Genomic DNA, 22,639 nt, shown 5'->3' on the forward strand with positions numbered 1-22,639 from the left:
CATGGCAAACACAGACCAAAGCTTAGGACTAATATCTTTTTAGCGACGGACATGACACGGGCAAAACATGCACTGGTCATGCAATTAATGCCACGTTTAGCAAGAACATCCTGGGTGAATAAGACACTGAGGAATGTTGTTAGTCAGTCGTATAGTCTCACATCAGCAGTTGATGACAGATTTATTCTGAAACCTTTATATGTACAAAGCTGTGAGAAGCTTAGCCAGATGAAACTCACAGTTTTCCAGTATACCGCAAAGAATGTCTAATGTAATGAGGCTAAGATCCAGCTGCCTCAGAACACCGCCTAGAGACAAGCATCATCACACCATGACAGAGAACTGCAACACTTGTGGGAGGACATTAATTACATCAGATGAGGGAACCGTTTAGGAGCACAACACAGCAACAGTAGATTAGCCACTTTTGTAGCAAAAAGAAGAAAAAAATCTTCCTCTGTGATGGTCGGTTGGATTTTGCTAACCTATAAAACGAAACCGTCCCGATGATGACGTCATGTGGAGCACTTCCACTCTCGAGTTAGAAGTGCACATTCCTGGCTCAAGTGGAAGTTATCTACATAACGTCATCATCAGTTGTGCCCCTCCTGTTGTAGAGGTTAGCAAACGCTCCTGCTTACTGTCACTGGAGAGGTTGCTGTGATGTGCTGTGTCCAGGTTAGAACCAACAGTGTGAGATCAGAGTTTCTGGAAGACGATGAAACTGGAACTAATCGAAGAAATGCAGTCGCCAGAGATATAGCATGATTAACATAGAAACTCCCGGTAGGCTTGATCACCTGTCTAAATTGAAAGATGGTAGCCTTTTGCCATGACCCTGGGAGACACAGTGAGATAGGGTATGTCAGGTGAGGCTGGTTGTAGCAGCCGATGCCGCAATTACATAGATGTAGTGGCAACCCATGGGTATATATATATATATATATATATATATATATATATATATATATATATATATATATATATATATATATATATATTGATTTGCCATCTTTCATAAAGTTCCGTAAATGTACACTGTACCCAGACGATGATAATTTTATTACACAGTGATAACATCGCTGGTGGCTGATTCGGGTGAAAAACTGCAGAAGCTGGTGACTGAGTTTGGTAAAGTGTGTGAAAGAAGAATGCTGAGAGTAAATGTGAATAAAAGCATGGTTATTAGGTACAGTAGGGTTGAGGGACAAGTCAATTGGGAGATAAGTCTGAATGGAGAAAAACTGGAGGAAGTGAAGTGTTTTAGATATCTGGGAGTGGATTTGGCAGCGGATGGAACCATGGAAGCGGAAGTGAGTCTTAGGGTGGTGGAGGGGGCGAAAGTTCTGGGAGCGTTGAAGAATGTGTGGAAGGCGAGAACGTTATCTCGGAGAGCAAAAATGGGTATGTTTGAAGGAGTAGTGGTTCCATCAATGTTATATGGTTGTTGAGGCATGGGCGATAGATATGGTTGTGCGGAGAAGGGTGGATGTGTTGGAAATGAGATGTTTGAGGACAAAATGTGGTGTGAGGTGGTTTGATCGAGTAAGTAATGAAAGGGTAAGAGAGATGTGTGGTAATAGAAAGAGTGTGGTTGAGAGAGCAGTTGAGGGTATATTGAAATGGTTTGGTCACATGGAGAGAATGAATGAGGAAAGATTGACTAAGAGGATATATGTGTCAGAGGTGGAGGGAACGAGGAGAAGTGGGAGACCAAATTGGAGGTGGAAGGATGGAGTGAAAAAGATATTGAGCGATCGTGGCCTGAACATACAGGAGGGTGAAAGGCGTGCAAGGAATAGAGTAAATTGGAACGGTGTTTTATACCGGGATCGACGTGCTGTCAGTGGATTGAACCAGGGCATGTGAAGCGTCTAGGGTGAACCATGGAAAGTTTTGTGGGGCCTGGATGTGAAAAGGGAGCTGTGGTTTCGGTGCATTACACATGAGAGCTAGAGTCTGAGTGTGGACGAATGTGGCCTTTGTTGTCCTTTCCTAGCGCTACCTCGCGCGCACGCGGGGGGAAGGAGGTGTCATTTCATGTGTGGCGGGGTGGCGAAGGAATGGATGAAAGCAGCATTTATGAATATGTACATGTGTATATATGTATATAGCTGTGCTTCTATATGTATGTATACGTTGAAATGTATAGGTATGTATATGTGCGTGTGTGGGAGTTTATGTATATGCATGTGTATGTGGGTGGGTTGGGCCATTCTTTCGTCTGTTTCCTTACGCTTCCTCCCTAACGCGGGAGACAGCGACAAAGTATAATGATAACAATAAAATAATGATATTTATAATAATAATAATGATAATATTTATAATAATAATGATAATATTTATAATGATAATGATAATGATTAATAATGTGATAATGCTAATGATAATCTTAATGGAAATCCCCACAAAGATCTGGTAAGGCAAACGGAGACGTGGGAGACCAGTAAATTACTGGGTTTTACCGGACGCGGGTTGTTGGGTGACAGTCCGGCGAGCCTACCACGGGGTGATACATTGCTGTTGCAGGCACAGAGGTGGCAGACTGTGCTTCGTTCACATGCCAGATTTCAAACTTCCATTTTTAAAAGAATAAAGATTTTGGGTAAAGTAATCCACTGGGAGTAAAGAAGGTGGTGTCAGATGTGTTGCCGTCATGACTCTTATCAGCAGTGGTAGATAGTGTTATGGTAATCCTGTGAGTACGATGACTTGACACTTTGGACACAGGCGTTGAGCCTCTTGGTGTACGATGATGACATGACGCCCACTTACGATGACTAGATTCGTCGTGCTCATGTAATCAAGTGTGTCTCTTCCACGTACACAGATGTGTTTGTGTATGTATTGTATTTGCCAGATTATGTAACTCCAACTTTGTATGCGTAATTTGATGTTCTATGTATACATGTGGTATGTTATTCTTGATGTGTATCGTCACACAAACATCGTTAATACCGTTTCTTCGTTTGTGACGAGAAAGAACCCACTGGGTCCTTGGGCCCCAGCTGTCTGCCCTCCTGTATTGATGTGTTGTACCCACTGTACCTTCTGTACTTGCCTCCACCTGCCCTTAACCATGTACCCGTCATCTCTAGTTATACAAGAGACAAGTAAAGGCGTAAATTTCAATTGTTGTTTTACTGTTATCAAATACGAGAGTTAGCGAACTTTGTGGAAGTGAGCAGTGGGCATACCCCGGACTGAGTGAGGTGTGGTGTCGTGTGTGGATATATCCCGCTCAGGATGAGGGTGGGGCGCACATTAATCTGTACCGGTGATCCCGGCACACATTTGCCGTTTTCCTTCAGTTGTCAGCATGTTATAGCTTCACGGCTTCACAGAATTCCATAAAGGTGTTGCTTCTCCTTATTCTGTCATTAGGTCAGAAGGTAATTATGATTGCATCACTGATCGTATTGTGACCTCATTTTGATATTCAATTTTTGTTTCATGAGACAGCTGTCGTGCCACAACCTCTGATGCTGCTGCAGTGGTGAAAGTTGAAGTGAAGTGATCGCTTGAGGAGGTGTCTGTTGGGCTTTTGACCTTCAAGAGGTCAGAGGTTAAGCTCAAAGGTTTATTGTTACTTTTTATTATCGCCGCTCCAGTCTTGAAATTATCAATCGTATTCATACTTTTCATCATTTGAAGGTGCGTTCAGAGCACGATGGTTAGACACTTCTGTTTGATGACCTGAATATAGATATACTTGATTGCCATTTCCCACGTTAGTGAGGTAGCACCAGGAACAGACAAAGAAAGGCCGCATCATCTCGCATCCATTCTTTAGTAGTCATGTGTACTGCTCCCTATCCACAAGCAGGCCTCACTGACCTGTCCATGGTTAACCCAGACGCTTCACATGCCTAGTTCAGTCCATTGACAGCACGTTGACCCTAGTATACCATACCGTTCCATTTCACCATCCATTCTTTAGCAGTCATGTGTACTGCTCCCTATCCACAAGCAGGCCTCACTGACCTGTCCATGGTTAACCCAGACGCTTCACATGCCTAGTTCAGTCCATTGACAGCACGTTGACCTTAGTATACCATATCGTTCCATTTCACCATCCCGTGCACGCCTTTCACCCTTCTGCTTGTTCAGGCCCCGATCGCTTAAAAAAAATTCACTCCATCCTTTCATCTCCAATTTGTTTTCCTGCTTCTCCTAGTTCCCTCCACCTCTGACACATGTATCATCTTTATCAACCTCTCTCTCTCTCTCTCTCTCTCTCTCTCTCTCTCTCTCTCTCTCTCTCTCTCTCTCTCTCTCTCTCTCTCTTATATCCAAACCATTTCAACACTCTGTGCTCTGTCAACCCTATTATTTTTATTTACGCCTCTCACCCTTTCACTACATACTTGATTAAACTACCTCACACCACAAAGTCCTCAGACAATTTAATTTCCTTCACATCCACCCTTCTCCAGACAGCCTTATCTATAGCCCATGTTTCGTATCCATATAATATCGATGGGACTACTATGCCCTCAAACATACCAGTTTTCTCCCTCCCAGATAACGATCTCATTTTCCATGCATTTGTCAGTGCTTCCAGAACCTTCGCCCCCCTCAGCCACAGTATGACTTATTTCCATGGTCCCATTTGCTGCCATATGCTCTCCCCTTTTTCTCATACCCGAACACGTGTTCGTTGTTCCTCAGGAAGCTGGAAAAGTAGATCCCAAAATGCCATTTTTTCTATATTTTCAGAGCTTACACAGTGAGCTTTCACCCTTCTTAGGACATTATCAGACTAATCCAGCTAAATGATATACACATAGAGAGGAAAACTAGAATCCTGGCGACAGATGTGAACTCTACTACGGCGAGAGGAGACTGGGGCCTGTATGTGTGGGTCATTGGATCTAACATGGTAAGTCAGCGATGTGGGTCATTCTCTGCAGTGCTCTTTTATGGTAGGAGTCGATTGCCCATTATATATATATATATATATATATATATATATATATATATATATATATATATATATATATATATATATTTATATTATACCCGACCGTTCCAAGGGAAGTAAGGAATTTACTGTTATTCAGTTGACTTTTAAGATGGGTACCCAACATGTAGGCCTCTCCTGCACAGGGGTATTGCTGGGGTCATACCACTGCTTACACTGAACCTGTAGCTTTTCTTTTGTGTATTATTGTTGTCATGTGGTCGACTGCAAGCTATCATAACCTTCAGTCTGTCATGTGTGAACTCTTGCTCATACTGGAGAATATATTAAGAACATCCTTTCCTCTCATGCACCACCAGAGCGATGACTCGCTATTCTGATCAAACTTCTTTTCTGAGTTGACCAAATGAAGAACTTTATGTGTGTTCAGTAGCTTGGGTAACTCATCATGGTTCAGCCATGCCCTCTTACCCAACTACGACCCTAGCTCTGTCTTATCCGAGTTTTACCCCAGTGGTTAGATCATGAAGAGTCACACAGGCATTGGGCGTTTCATTTGGTCGAGGAGCTGTTGACAGCGTTGAAGTTCCTCTAGTACGTTATCGACTCTGATCCTCTCGGTCGTCTTCTGTTCCCGTTATCATGTGTCCTTCATGCATTCAGTAGTGAGTTAAACCTTTTTCGTTTTCTTTTGATCCATCCCAGCACAGAAATACACTCAATACACGTTTTTCATTGTGAAGACTTATTGTACTTCACTGATGCGAAGAAATCTTGAGGATTATAACCATAGAAAACTGGAACAAGCTGCATTTTGATGTTGTAAGTACCAAAGCAATGAACTCGTGCAAGAGGAGACTAAACGATTATTTCCATTGTAAAAGTTACCATTAAAGATGTTTAATTAAAAAAAAAGTTCGTATTGTTACAGTCCAGGAAGTCCTCATGCGTTCCGTGCGTTGTATATATTTATTGTGTAGCTGGGGCCATACATACCTACTGTGTCTGCTCACTTGCTCTCACCTGTATGTATTTCCAGTCGTCTCACTCACCACAGTTTTCATTCATTAGAGACGAGACTCACTGTAGAGAAGTATACACGTGCTGCCTCTGATCCATTCATTACGGTCGTATTTTGGAGGTGTCACTAGCAGGTTTCAGATCATTTGAGATGTCGCTCCGCCGGTGTAAGTGCTATGGATATTTCTGTAGGGTATTATATCATGCATCTGTTAACCTCGTCGAAGCTTGTAGTGCAAGTCGTAGTTTTTATGGTACGTATTAGAAAAAACTTTTGAATAGAATAACTGATGTAAGACGTGTCCTGATGGCTGTTGCTCCTGATGGCTATTTGGCTGGAATTCGTCATGAGCACGTTAGCATTACTGTGGATGGAACGTTAAGATGCTGCTCTGGTGTGACTGAATGTACGTGTGGGTGTGTGGGTGGTAGCCCGGGGGCCTCTGGGAGGCTGGCTGGTGACCCCAGGCCAGGCAGGGTTGTTGCTCCTGCTGCAGGCGACCGACCTCTCAGGTGGTGTCGGCCGGCGACCTTTTCATACCGGGGGAACCCAGCCACCTACACTACGTCACCACACCTCCCACCTCTGCTGCTGCTCCTTCAGCCACATGAAGCACCACCACCTCCATTACCCTGTCATGTTCTGAGTCTCACCAACACTACCACCCCAAGTATCCCTTGTTCTGCGTCTCACCATCTGTATTATACCCTTCGTGACCCGAGTCACACCATCTGTGGGGTTCCCAGGTGTCAGCATGTCACCACCAGCAGTACTTGCCTTCATGCCATGAGAATTATCATCGCCTGCATTACTTCCCCAACCTCATGCTCTGCGACAGTCGTGCATGATACGCTGTGTAATATTCAATTTGTCTTACCTGGAGGCAATTCGTGTGTTTATTCCGTATGTTGAGGCGAAAATCTGTACCCTTTTTTCGTGTCTGTCCTGATGGGACGAGTCACAAACCATTAACTAGCGTGTCTTTTGCACTTGGTACGACCATCAATTTTGGCCGTGGAAGTTATGGACCGGCAGAAGTACTGTTTGTAAACACGAAGCAGAAAATTAATTAGTATCCTTGTGTGGTGGCTTACAGTAATAGACTTGATATGATTAAGGTGAATGTGAAGATATTCCCCCGCTAAGGGCTCAATACACATCGCAGAAGATGGAACTTAGTGAAGACGCTTCGCCACCTCTTGTGAGGAGGCTACATAACCCGTACAACAACCGCTCCAGTGCTTTGCTTTACACTTATTATCTGTGCGTTGTCAGGTATTGTGTGTGTCTTAATAGTTTGTGTACTAACCTTTCCAAAGTAGTCTCTAAAAATAGGGAGAAGAAAAAGTATTATTATAAGTAATCATGAAGTCTGATAGAAAAATGTCATAGAGATTTAAAGTTGTGAAAATGGAACTTCTTCCACATTGTTGCCACAGGTTTTCTCCTTTAGCGGTAGTCACTATACCTTCGTGACTCTATCAAGGTACATAGCCATGTGCAGCGCCTTGTATGTTTGTGTTCCGTACCAGCAGGTGTTGGGTTACATACGAGATGTTTGAACGGTATCACAAAATGGACTGAGAAACCACTAAGCACCCGTGTAGGTACATTCCTATACCAGTAACTGGTCCAGGACCTTCAGTAGCAGGGAAGTGATGGAGTTCTCTGGAGTAAGAAGTTGTTTCATGAGGCTGTATACTTAATGATGCTACCTTGCCAAAGTTGAGTTTTCGCGGTATAACCTCATGCAGGCAGAGCCCGGTAACACCACACATACACACACACACACACACACACACACACACACACACACACACACACACACACACACACACACACACACACACACACACACACACATATATTCCCGGAATGTGTTACGGAACAACGCTGGTTCTCGGGTACACAGCGAGTGAAAAGTCACCTGTTGCGAGGCTGTGTCGTCGGAAATTTCTCTGCAGAGGAGTCCAACATTTCCCTCCTACTGGAGGTAGCGCAGCTTTGGAGGTGCAGGAACTCTGGAGTTACTCCAGGACCCTTAATGAGTAGACACCGGTATATATCACTATTGCTATATCTTCCACTTTCAGTATTGTCCATCACCAATTTTTTCGTTTTTTAACCGTTCCTTGTTACGTAATCTGACGTTTCCACAGTTTTGTTGTGTATAACGCTCCACACACATCAACAAAGATGGCGTGGGAAAACACGTACAGGTTATTAGATAAAAAAAAATGTTGGTTACATTGAAGATGTGTAATTGTAGGGAGACCTTACTTTCAAAGGTGCATCTTAATGTTTGAATCTTTGGTGGGGAATGAGATCATGATAAGCGTGTCAGCCCTAAGTACAGATGTTTCAGAGTGCGCGCGCACACGCGCTCATGCACAGACCTGCGAACAAACACAGGCACACAAACGCACACAGACCCTGACCTCCGTAGTCAACTGGTTAGCGTTAGTGAATGTGAGTGAACGGGCCAGCTTGGGGCCAGACCCCAATGGGTTCGAATCCGGGTCGTTGAAGTCGGCCTACACCCAACCCAGGTGTTCATCCTCTCCTCGGGGCTAGTCGATAGATGGGTACCTGGCGTAGGCTTACATACTAAGGAATAAACACAAGATACGTGGTTAAGAGACGGGGCAACACGGGTGCAAATCTGTCTACCCGTAACATTCAGATAGTAATCACATACACACACACACACACACAGTATAATATATATATATATATATATATATATATATATATATATATATATATATATATATATATATATATATATATCGCATCAGTATCGCAGATCACCACAGCAGCAGCAGGAGATGGGTCTGACCACTGTGGTTCTGGAGACAAGAGACAGACAGATTCTCAGAGATCCAAGAAGGAGCATTTAACCGTGTAGGGCGGTGTACTTACAGAGCTTCGGGAGGGCACGCCACCAACCTGATTCCAAAAGTTACGTCATGCACGTTTACTGTGATCCATGTTGGTCGTTGTGGTCATGATGGCGACACTGATGGAAGAAGTGATGAAGGCACATTGAAGCCCTGGATGGTACAGGAATGTCAGTGACGTCACAACAAAGTTTAGAGTGACATAGGAACTTTGAAGACGTCACAGTGATGCTTAGAATGGTAAAGGAACTATAATGACGTCAATATGATGCTTAGAATGATACGGGAACTGTGATAAGTTAACGAGTGAATGTAATTTGACACCAGACTCCCATTAGCTCACAAAGACACCTGGACTTACTACACGTGAAGTTAAGGTTATTATAAGGTTCTTTCGTAACTTGCCTAAACCTCCCCCGCCTGGTGTTCGTCCCTGTCCGGCATGCAACGTGATGAGCTGCTAGAGTGGCTGTAGGAAAGGCCGTACACGATCATCCTACACCACGAGAAGAGAGGCGCTCATCACGCTGGTCCTCCCGACTCCCTCCTACCATCACCCAGGCCTCATCAGATGGTTCGAGAAGAAGTTACTTGCACCATTCCTCCACCATCACCTCTTCCTCCTAGAGATCCATCGTTATTATTATTATGTTGGTTACCAGACGCGACGAGCCCACACGTACATACTATTACCACAACAGTCCCACCACACTGTTGTGATAGCAACCTTCTACATGCCATATATTAACCTTCTCTGTTGTGCTTATATAGAGATGGTCATGCCTCACCGTTGTGCGTGTTGTTAATGCTGCTCATCATATAGCTGCACTACTAAATGTTGTTGTATGTAGCATTTTAGGGTGTATATTTGAAGCACTTGGCTGCATTTGTTTAAATGAACTGTTAGATTTTGATCATCGTTTTATTCTTCTGCTTCTTCTTCTTCTTCTTCTTCTTCTTCTTCTTCTTCTTCTTCTTATTGTTATTATTATTATTATCATTATTATTATTATTATTATTATTATTATTATTATTATTATTATTATTAGTATTGTTATTATTATTATATTATTATCATCATTGTTATTGGTGTTATTGTTATCAATATATATATATATTGTTCATAAGACAAAAATGTAGTGAGAATCATAATGTATTTTAGTGTGATATCATTATAGTGTATAGCTAAAGACATTCCTCAGTGTACATGTTGTGGTGAGTGCCTGTGACGGAACACAGGTGTCGCTGGTGTGGCTTAGTGCAGCGTTGTCAGTGATTGGGTTGGCATTGGTAATGGTGTTGGAGTTGGCAGTTGTCCTGAGGTAGCGGTGCCAGCCTACCGGCCAGGCAGGTGACGACAGGAACTAAAGTTGTCTCTGTCTCTCTGTGTTACAGGTCAGACGAGGAGGAGGGCTCCGGCTCCAAGTATGGCAGGATGGAGTCGGCCGACGATAACATGCAGGACAAGGAGCGATTTGCCAGGTAAGATGGGTTCCCCTTCCTCTCATCATGAACCACAAACATGATGGCTGCAGTAGCTTGATTCAAGCTCTTCTCTCACAGGAGTAGTTTATTGTGTGCTAAAAGTCACCTGTTAAAGCACTCCCTCCACCCTCTTTGATTTTTTCTTCCACCCACCACCTCACCACTACCACCTTCCCCCACCACACGCACCTACACCATGGCCACCTCCGTAGCAGCCGTAGGCTCGACACTGGACGTACACAGATTTACACTTGTCAGCATGACCTCTCTGGCTGGGTCTGGGTCTGGGCCAGTGTGTCTTCACTCTTGCCTACTGAACCGTGGAAGTCATTCATAGTGGCCAAGATAACCACACGTGTACGTAGCCACACGTGTACGTAACCACACGTGTGTGTTCATGTGTAAACATATGCTTACTTGCCAGCATGTGTGCAAGCATACACACGTGTGTTTGTGTAAAAGATGCAGCAATTTGAGGGTTGGTTACGCTTGCGTGTATATGTATTAATTTTTTGTTCATGTATTTGTGTCGTATGTTGTTGTTTATCTGTGTGTTTGTGTGTGTGTGTGTGTAATTGATTACTGTTTGTGTGTTAAGGGAGAGTTTTACACTCGTGTTTTCCCATGACTTATCCTTGTGTAAATATACAGTGTCTTTATCCTACGTACACACACACACACACACACACACACACACACACACACACACACACACACACACAGCGTGTTCCAGTGTGTCTGTTTCTGTCAGAAATCGTAAAGCATCCTTTATCCAAGCGATCACTCACTCAGTCATTAGATTTATCATTTTTAGGTACTATTCTTTTTCTTTATTACCCACTTGTACCAGTATACCTGTAGACTCGCTACGCACAAATCAACATTTTGTACACACTCGCCAAGGGCATGCATACACACACACATATATACGAGCCGTGGTGTAGTGGTTAGCAGTACTGACCACGAGTCTGCACGGGCCTGCATAGGTTCGACTCCTGGGCATGGCAGTTGGTGCACACCCATTACTGGTCGATAAATGAGTACCCGACTTCGGCTGGTATATATATATATATATATATATATATATATATATATATATATATATATTATTTGTATTATACTTATTCGCTGTTTCCCGCGTTAGCGAGATAGCTCCAGGAAACAGACGAAGAATGGCCCATATACACATAACGGCTATATACCTAAACATATCATCATAAACATACACAGACATATACATATATACACATGTACATGCTCATACTTGCTTGCCTTCATCCACTTCACCCCACAGGAAGCAGCATCGCTACCCCCTTCTTCAGCGAGGTAGCGCCAGGAAAACAGACAAAAAAAAAAGGCCACATTCGTTCACAGTCAGTCTCTAGCTGTCATGTGTAATGCACTGAAACCACAGCTCCCTATCCACACCCAGACCCCACTGACCTCTCTATGGTTTACCCTAGACGCTTTACATGCCCTGGTTCAGTCCATTGACAGCAAGTCGACCCCGGTATACCACATCGTTCCAATTCACTCTATTCGTTGCACGCCTCTCACCCTCCAGTATGTTCAGGCCCCGATCGCTCAAAATCTTTTTCACTCCATTCTTCCACCTCCAGTTTGGTTCCCCCTTCTCTTTGTTCCCTCCACCTCTGACACCGATATCTTCTTTGTCATTCTCCCCATATGTCCAAACTATTTCGACACACCCTCTTCTGGTCTCTCAACCACACTCATTTTATTTCCACGCATCTCTCTTACCCTTTCATTACTTACTTGATCAAACCTCCTCACACCACATATTGTCCTCAAACATCTCATTTCCAACACATCCACCCTCCTCCGAACAACCTTATCTATAGCCATCCCTCGCAACTGTACAACAATGTTGGAACTACTATTCCTTCAAACATACCCATTTTTGCATATAGGACATGGTATATATGAGCAAGGTTAAGAGACAGGGCAACATGAGTGTCACTCTCTCTCCCCGTAATGCTCAAGTTGTAGTTTTTCTATCCCTTTGAAAGAGACTGGGAGAACCTACTATGATGGCAATAGTGAGTCATGGAGACACAAGTCCTTAGAGTGTATACATGAAACTTACCCGAATCACCAGGATACTAGAGGGGGTAATACGCCATCTTTACTTGAACTTTTCTTTACACATATTAGCCAGAATTGAAAATATGTAACATATCTGAAAATATATGATATATCTGAAATTATGTATTTGAAAATATGATATATCTGAAAGTATATATCTGAAAATATATATCTAATGGGAAAAGATGTAGTACTTGAGCTGGGTTGTGTAGTTAATAACGGCTTAAAAGCTGAAGAGAGGAAATCAGACACAGATAATCGTGCAAACTTCATAAAGCTGAGCAATTTCTTTGAGAACATATATTGAGAAATGAAGTCCCATGGTCATAATATAGGTCATTGTCATGGATGAGTCTGTGAAAGCTGCTGTGATGGAGTTGGAACTTAGATACATTTAGCAGCAAATAAAGAGAAGGCAACGCAGAAAAGATAAGACTTTTGGGTGAGGAAAGAAGTAGCAAAAATGCAGAGAGCTTAGGGACGCCGTGGGAAGGAGATACACGTGGCAGGTATGAGGGAACAAAGAACGAGTACAACACCGTCAGTAAGGAGGTACAGACAGAATCCAGAACTTACTCACAGATTCATCAGGAGCAAATTGTCAGCGAGAGAGCAGCTAATCAGGCTAAGGAACCTGCAGGAAAGAGTTGTGGATGAGGTTATAAAGATAAGTGAGGAGCCGTGACAAGTTCATAAGTAATTTTGTTGTGGAAAAGTCCATAGCCGCATCACACTGAGGTGGGTTGAGGAAGAGGGACTGAAGAACATAGAAATGGCAGAAGAGACCGAAGTGGACTTATGGCCCTAATGAATTGTGCACATCAACTTAACAAGTCACTTGATATACTGCTCGAGGAGAACATAGTACAGATGGACCGGAAGAAGGAAGGCAAATGGTTTGCCTCTCTTTAAGGAAGAAGATCAGAAGATTGCACTGAACTAGAGACAGCTTTCTGTAAATACAAGAAGAATGGCTTCATATGATCAAATCCATTTCCGAGTTGTCATGTGTGATGCCCCGAAACAAGAGGACCTTGATTCGAGCTTTGCCTTCTAGGCTTATCCCCTGACTCCTTCAGATGCTTTACACACACACACACACGCACATTATATATATATATATATATATATATATATATATATATATATATATATATATATATATATATATATATATTATACTTTATCGCTGTCTCCCGCGTTAGCGAAGTAGCGCAAGGAAACGGACGAAAGAATGGTACAACCCACCCACATACACATGTTTATACATACACTCCCACACTCGCACATATACATACCCATCCATTTCAACATATACATACAGAGACATATTCATATATACACTTGTACATATTCATACTTGCTGCCTTCATCCATGAAGGCCCAATTAACTTGTCCCTCAACCCTAATGAACCTGACAACCTTGCTCTTATTCACATTAACTTTCAGCTTTCTTCTTCAACACACTTTGCCAAGCTCAGTCACCAGCTTCTGCAGTTTCTCACCCGGATCAGCCATCAGCGAACAGCAACTGACTCACTTCCCAAGCCCCCTCATCCACAACAAACTGCATACTTGCCCCTCTCTCCAAAACACTTGCATTCACCTCCCTAACAACCCCATCCATAAACAAATTAAACAGCCACGGGGACATCACGCACCCTTGCTGCAAACCGACATTCACCGAGAACCAATCACTTTCCTCTCTTCCTACTCTTATATATGCCTTACATCCTTGATAAAAACTTTTCATTGCTTCTAGCAACTTACCTCCCACACCATATACTCTTAATACCTTCCACAAAGCATCCCTATCCACTGTCTCATATGCTTTCTCCAGATCCATAAATGCTACATACAAATCCATCTGCTTTTCTGAGTATTTCTCACATACATTCTTCAAAGCAAACACCTGATCCACACATCCTTTATCACTTCTGAAACCGCTTTGCTCTTCCTCAATCTGATGCTCTGTATATGACTTTACCCTTGCAATCAATGCCCTCCCATATAATTTCCCAGAAGTACTCAGCAACCTTATACCTCTGTAATTTAAACACTCAACTTTATCCCCTTTGCCTTTATGGCACTATGCATGCATTCTGCCAATCCTCAGGCACCTCGTCATGAACCATACATGCATTGAATATCCTTACTAACCAGTCAACAACACAGTCACCCCCTTTATTAATGAATTCCACTGCAGTACCATCCAAATCCGCCACTTTGCCGGTTTTCTCATCTGACCACCTCCCACCTTTCTCATGCCACAAGCATCTTTTGCGCAAGCCATCTCTGCTTCCCTAAATACATCCCCTTCCTCCCCCGCTCTCCTTACGTCATTTGCTCTCACCTTTTTCCATTCTGCACTCAATCTCTCTTGATACTTCCTCACACAAGTCTCCTTTCCGAGCTCACTTACTTTCACCACTCTTTTCACCCCAACATTCTCTCTTCTTTTCTGAAAACCTCTACAAATCTTCACCTTCTTCTCCACTAGATAATAATCAGACATCCTTTCAGTTGCCCCTCTCAGCACATTAACATCCAAAAGTCTCTCTTTCACGCACCTATCAATTAACACGTAATCCAGTAATGCTCTTTGGCCATCTCTCCCACTTACATACATATACTTATTTATATCTCTCTCTTTTTATGCCAGGTATTCCCAATCACCAGTCCTTTTTCAGCACACAACTCTACAAGCTCTTCACCATTTCCATTTACAACACTGAACACTCCATGTACAACAGTTATACCCTCAACTGCCACTTACTCACTTTTGCATTCAAATCACCAATCACTATAACCCGGTCTCGTGTATCAAAGCTGCTAACACACTCACTCAGCTGCTCTCAAAACACTTGCCTCATGATCTTTCTTCTCATGACCAGGTGCATAGGCACCAATAATCACCGATCTGTCTCCATCCACCTTCAGTTTTACCCATATCAATCTAGAGTTTACTTTCTTACACTCTATCACATACTCCCACAACTCCTGCTTGAGGAGTAGTGCTACTCCTTCCTTTGCTCTTGTCCTCTCACTATATATATATATATATATATATATATATATATATATATATATATATATATATATATATATATATATACACACACACACACACACACACACACACCTGGACGTGGCAGTCGGCCCACACCCAACCCAAGTGTTCCTCCTGCCCTCCGGGATGGTTGATAAATAAGTACCTTGGGTGTGTGTTGAAACGTGTATGCATGTGCAGATTTTGACGTGCAGGTGTTTGTGCACTTGCCTCCACGCGTGTGTTTTACCAGACCTGTTTTATTGTAGCAGGTGCTCAGACCACACATATATAAAAGGTAACAACGAATGAAAAATTCTCTCGCCGTAACATGCAAATGTTGATCACATACGCGCGCGCGCGCGCACACACACGCACACACACGCACACACACACACACACACACACACACACACACACACACACACACACACACACACACACACACACACACACACATAGATGCATATGCACCTGTAAATGCAAGTACACAGACTAATTAAGATATGAGAATGGGGAAGTATGTGACTTGGAGACACGTGTTAGAAAACTTACGCACTTAAAGAAACACACACATAGATATACGCGTGGTAGTATATGTATGTGGACAGACCTATACATGTACTGACATATACATATATGCAGAAGTATATGTTAACCGAAGTAAGTGGAAGAGAAAACATATGCTTGAAACACTTGTGAACCGAACACGTTCATGGACACACACACACACACACACACACACACACACACACACACACACACACACACACACAAAGAAGAGAGGATGTGGAGAAGCAGTTTCACAGTAAAAGACTATTCAATTATTATTCTCCCAGCTTACAAGAGACACAAAAGTTGTATGATAATAGGGAGTGTTCAAGAGGTGAGGCCTCACGTGGGTAAATCTCCCTCGTCATGCGTAAATACAAATAGGTAATTACTGGCAGGAACAAGGAGCAGACTCCCTCACTGGATAGGTTGCCTTAGTGCAAGGAAGGAAACAACACATGTGCATCTTGGAAGTAGGCTGTCATCACAGATGTGTCATTGGCCCGCTGCTGTAAGTCGTGTATGTACGACTTCATTCACGGGATGATGCTCAGGTCGTGAGAGAATAACGATGATAGCACAGCCTACCGTGACGCCTGGACAAACTTGGTCATATAAATGGCTGATGAGATACAGTCAGGCAGGTCAAGGTGATGAGGATGGGACAGAGGGAAAGAAGGCATCGGCCTGGTTACAAACACAGACATCTGTGTGGGAGACACCTCGAGGTCCACATTGTGTCTTACCTGCTGCTACAGCTGCACAGGAGAAATGTGTAATAGGCAAACTGCTTGTTGGCCACTGCAAGAACGGTCCAAGTATATGTGTAAGGATTATACCTCGCAAGCCTAGTCACCACACTTGCAGAAGCGCGAGGATCTCACTGAAAAGGTATGAAGAAGAGCAGATGAGATAGCGGCTGAATTTAGAGAAGTGAACCACATGGAGAGGCTGAGGGGTACGAAGCTGGTCACCATGGAGGCGAGGAGATGGGGGTGGGTGGACCTGGTAACAGCCTCCAGCGGGACGATCAGCATTTGACGCTGATCACTGCTTCAAGTGATCATAGGAACCAGAAGCTGTGATGAAATGCTGGACAAAACTTTAGTTAGTGAGGATGTCAAGAACTATTGGTTAAGTGTTATGGTGATGGGTGGTTGGAATAAACTAGCCAAGGAGACAGTTTATAAAGGCTGAAAATGCAACTTGATGATATTAAAAAGTTCAGAGGATTGTTACCCACCAATATGGAACTCTCTGGTGTGGTGGTTAACAGTACTGACTATGAGTTAACATGGACTCACCGGAACCCGAATGGGTTCGAAGCATGGGTGCTCTGTAGTCGGCTCACACCCAACCTAGCTGTTCATGCTCTCCTGGGGACTGGTCGATAAATGGTTAGCTGGCGTACAGACAAGTACACCTGTACATGCATCCATGCATACACGACGTGATATCCTAGAGAGAGAGAGAGAGAGAGAGAGAGAGAGAGAGAGAGAGAGAGAGAGAGAGAGAGAGAGAGAGATGCATTACTAGAGAGAACAGTTAAGGAAGTATATGAATTCTTAGATGGAAGGTTTAAAGAATATGAGGATCAGTGTCGATAAAACCAGAGACACTGAGGTTGACGACTCATATTGTTGGACTTCCCCAACAGCTGTGTGACTTGCACCAGAATTAGGAGTATAGTGAAGCAGGAGGTAGAGGAACGTTAAGTTGTTAATGATTTTGGACACGATTATATTCCAGCCAGAGATGCAAGGGTGAAGGTAGAATTTCTAATTACAGGCCTACAGGAGGTTATGGGTATGCCAAAGACACTTTTGTGATCAAAGAGGCAAAGAGGATTTGTAGACTCAGCCAGACTTAAGGGGAGGACGAATGATGATTACCTTCAACGATGTAGGCCGTAGTTACTTTCACAGGCTAGGAATTTGTCTTGTAAGTGTGGTATTTGTCAAGAGGTAATGGACCAAGGGGAAGACGAGAGGGGGAATTAAAGAATACACTCAGAAGGCAAAAAGCGGAAGATAACAGGAGAGGGGAAAGAGTTAAGTGATGAAGATATTAGAATGAAAAATAATGTATACAAATGCAGATGGACTGATAAACATTAACAAAAGAGTTAAGTTCGAGGATGGAATTATGGAAAGCAGAGCTGATGCTGTTGTAGCAGTGACGACAAAACTTTAGATGCGAAGATCATGAAGCAAGTAAACAATGATGAGTGCATCGCCTTACAAGGGGACGTTGACAAACTACGATGTCGGCTTGGGATATGGTTAGTAAAGTTCAGTCTGAGTGGCGAAGATAGGATAGTGGAAAAAAGCTTTGATACGAATATTGAACAGGCAACTAGCTGCATGAATCTGTATGAGAGGTACTTCGTAGTCAATAGTGTACCTTAAAAGAGACAAAGCAGATATTAACTTTTTATCCATGCACATGGATTTATCAGGAAAATGTTTTGGAAATTATTCGCAAACGAGTGCGCGGACTGGAGGGGTATTATGTTGTTTACGCTTGGAAAATCCTAAAGGCGTGTTCCCTAACCCATACTTAAAAATAATTCCCTGTTGGCCCAACAGACAGGGAAGACTGTAGAATATTACCCTTAAAATCAAAAGGCACGAAAAGTACGAAAAAACGAAAACAACCTGAACATGCGGGTCCAGACAATGTCTGTGGACATCAGAACACAACATAGGATGTACGGTGGAGAAAATTTATGGAGGTTCTGGAAATGTACCAGGCTATCTATGGTGACTACTTAGGCTCCTCTGGCCGCGGTTTCCAACAGTTTGGTCCACCAGCGACCCGGGTCAATACAGCAGTCAAGAAGTGGTCAAAATGATAAAGAGTTCCAGAGGAAGGTCAACAGCATGATACGAGAGATAACAGATGAGCTGCAGTGAGAGGCCAGAGGCCATAAATTTGCCCACTGTGCAAGAGAGAAAAGTAATGGGTGACTTGATGATCAGCCTTCATGTTTCTTTAGCAGTTTGATGTGGACAGTCATCAGTTCTTCGGAAGTCATAGCAAGCAAAGGTCATAAAGAAAAACTAAGCTGGATAATTATGAAGCAAAATGTAAATAATCTTATGATAGTATTAGACCAGCGGAAAAATAGCAGAAGTTAAGCGACTGGTCATGTGTATATAGAAAACTGTATGACAGTTGAGAACGTTCAAGAGGCCGAACCTCGCGAATGTAAAACTCCTTCCCGAGCTGGAGAAATGGTCCACTACAAATAGGTAATCACACACACACACACACACACACACACACACACACACACACACACACACACTCACTCACTCACTCACTCACTCACTCACTCACTCACTCTCTCTCTCTCTCTCTCTCTCTCTCTCTCTCTCTCTCTCTCTCTCTCTCTCTCTCTCTCTCTCTCTTCATCATCACAGCTAAGATGTTGGTGCAGAAGTACTTCCATTTTCTTTCTAGTGTGTGTGTGTGTGTGTGTGTGTGTGTGTGTGTGTGTATGTGTGTGTGTGTGGATCATTTCTTGTAGCATGAGTTTGGTGTTACTTGTTATGATGACTAATATTTTTATACTTTGACTTTTGGAAAGCTTAGTTAGCCTTTGTAGTTTACTTTTCTAGTGTGACTTTCTTTCACCTTTTGGAAGTTTTATTTTTCTTTGGGAAAATGGATTTTCTTAAAGGTTCGTATAGTTTTTTCTTCACGGAAGTAAATATGGTGTCCTTTTTTTATTTTCGTATTTCATTCAAGTTTCGTGTCTTAAAATGGAAGTATTTGTTTTTCTTTGCATAGAATTAAAAGTTTTTGTTTCCCATGTTTTTTGGAAATAGAAATTTATTTTACTTTTTTTCACAAATTTCGTGTTTTTTCCCGCAATTGTGAATGAGAGAGATGTAAGGGTATCAACATGTGTGGAGAACATTTTCTGTGCGTGTGTGTGTGTGTGTGTGTGGTAGCTATTTTTTGCAATTGCTGGGCAAGAGGACCCATTCACAATGAACCCAGGTATAGAATGATGGCTCAGGTGTGCACATCCAAATGGTTCGGATAATTTTAGGAAGTTGTCTCCAGGAGGAATTGTTTACCGTGGTGTAAACCTGGGATTGTAGTGTGTGTGTGTGTGTGTGTGTGTGTGTGTGTGTGTGTGTGTGTGTGTTGTAGGTTTTCAGTACACTTACCTGAGACGTGATGGTTGGGAGCGTGGAGCTCCGGTTTCCAGTGGCCTTACAGAGAAGTTGATTCGTAATTAAGATTGTGTCAAGTGGTATTGGATTTTAGTATTTATGATCCTCTTTAGCAGCAGGTCGTTCATCTTGCATATCTACGATAATGATATGTTATTAATAAATGATAATTTAATATCCTTGGGGATACACAATAGTGTGGCGTACAGACATGTAGTACGATGTCTGTGAAAAGCGTGGGATAATGATAATATAATGGGAAGGACCAGTTTTGTTCATGTGGCAATCATTCTTGAAGCTTTGGGTACGTGAAAATTATCGGTAATTGATGCTGTTGTGCACAAGTAATTTTCATCTTGGTACAAGTTAATGGAAAATTCAATTAGGAGAGCGGGGAAGGATGAGCGGTACTTGTTACAACCTGATCTCATGTTATAGATTCGTTTTTTGCCTCTGGATTTCTGTTTGTCATAGTGTGTGTGTGTGTGTGTGTGTGTGTGTGTGTGTGTGTGTGTGTTAATACCTATGGTGAAGATTAGTTTCCTGTAGTGACAAGTGTACTTGTAAAGTCAAATTCATGTCAGTGATTGACATAAGCCGTACGAAGGATATTTGACTCAGTACTGTAACCACCATCATTGTGTGGAGTGTGTGACACGTCACCAGTAGACCCCTGAGGTGGGCTGCTCCCCTGTATCCTCGTGTGGCCAGCAGTCACCTGCTTCATGACAACGTGTTGTGTTGTGATCTGTTTCTTAGGGTTTTGTACAACCGTTGGTTACTTTTTTAGTTGTTCTTTGTTGTATTTACTTTAACTTCAACTTTATTCACACATTCTTCGAAGACTTTGCCAGAGTCTGTATACATATATGTCATCTTCATTGTAATTGTCATTGTGGTCAAATAACCGAGAAAGGCATTATCTTCTCACTGTAAAGCCATGTTCCCTTGCGTTCAGTGCACTGTTGAATTATCATGTCAGTCACTTCACGTAAATCACCGCTGATTCTCGTTTATGGAGTGAGGATGTGACTCATCTTCAGAGGTTCTGGGATTTTACACCAGGGTCCAGGCACTCCTTACAGAGGATACTGATACCGTCCGCTACCTAGAATAATATGAGTTGCAAGAGTATGGTTGTGGCACAGAATGCATGCTCATGCTCTCAGTGGCTCTCTCTCTCTCTCTCTCTCTCTCTCTCTCTCTCTCTCTCTCTCTCTCTCTCTCTCTCTCTCTCTCTCTCTCTCTCTCTCTCTCTCGAGTCTTACGGTGTGATGAAGAATTGGGCAGTAGATGACTTGGTGGGATTTTTGTTACGAAGTCATGTGTTTGGAGTACCATAAGAGATTTTTTTTTTTAACTTACTGATGACGAAACATAATTGTCTTTGTTGTTTCTATTCTATAAATGGATAAATGAATAAGTAAATAGGTTAATAAACAGAAAATGGTTTATTAGATTTAGGCAGACAGTCGGCTGAAAATATACAGCTGAGGTATTGCAGGTATTGCACAACCGTGAGGTCGTCATAGTTACTAGTTAACTTGTCATGCAAGAGCTTAAGATTAGGATGGGCTTGGCCTATGGGTGAGGTACACCTGGACAGACAGGGTGGCAGATATACAGGGACTTTTACAGGTAAATATGAACTTGATTGAACATTAAGTGAGGAACCGTTACAGTAATACAGTAGTAGACATACCGCGTAGTTGTTCACTTGCATAGCAATGTAGGTGTTCTTAGATCATCACGTTCATAATAGCAGGTATAGAAGTGGTATTACTCCTACCTGTCTGTACGAACTCTGATCGGAAGAAGTCTATTGTGGTCTCGAACGACGGTCCCTGGTGTGTGTGTGTGTGTGTGTGTGTGTGTGTGTGTGGTTGTGTGTGTGTGTGAGGGGTGGGGGGTGACGGGATGTGTCATCATTCTATTGCCATACTGCCGTACGAGCTGCCAGTGTTGGTCGGAAAGGGTGAACAGGTTAGGTTCAGCGAGATGAGGGGCTCTTGATAGATCGTGTAAGGTGGACCCAGGATGATTCTTTATGCTCTGTTCTCCACTCTTTGTAGCTGGTCCTTTTGTGTAGCTGTTAGTGAGGAAGGAGGGCCAGGCTAGGGAGGCCTAGATTAGCTTCGGCAGAATGAAGATGGTATAGACGTTCCAGTGTTCATTTGGTAGAAGAAGACCTAGGGATTTATAGTCGCCGGGGAAGCTACAGACGGTATGAGGAAAATTTGCTGCTGCTGCTAACATGACTCTTTCAGTTTGAATCGTAACACTTATAAGTTCGAAGTGTCTGACTACCCCAAGGATGTCAGGGCTTAGTATGATGTCAGGGAGCAGGATGTTGTCTGGATCCAGGTTGGTGTACATCATCACAGTCTTAGTGTGACTGATGATGACGTTGTTGGC

At 42.9% G+C, this 22,639-nt stretch overlaps 1 protein-coding gene across 10 annotated transcripts in view; it reads left to right on the forward strand.

Moving 5' to 3' along the window:
- Window positions 1-22,639, forward strand: part of tgo (Aryl hydrocarbon receptor nuclear translocator homolog tgo) — a 942,634-nt gene that overhangs the window by 532,118 nt on the left and 387,877 nt on the right. For all 10 annotated transcript variants that reach the window (XM_071670630.1, XM_071670447.1, XM_071670539.1 and 7 more), the window contains exon 3: window positions 10,241-10,327. In XM_071670630.1, coding sequence (XP_071526731.1) covers window positions 10,281-10,327 — 47 coding nt within the window. In that variant the 5' untranslated portion in view covers window positions 10,241-10,280. The remainder of the gene's footprint in view (window positions 1-10,240; window positions 10,328-22,639) is intronic.

The sequence above is a fragment of the Panulirus ornatus genome, chromosome 1 (genome assembly GCF_036320965.1).
Source record: "Panulirus ornatus isolate Po-2019 chromosome 1, ASM3632096v1, whole genome shotgun sequence".
NCBI lineage: Eukaryota > Metazoa > Arthropoda > Malacostraca > Decapoda > Palinuridae > Panulirus > Panulirus ornatus.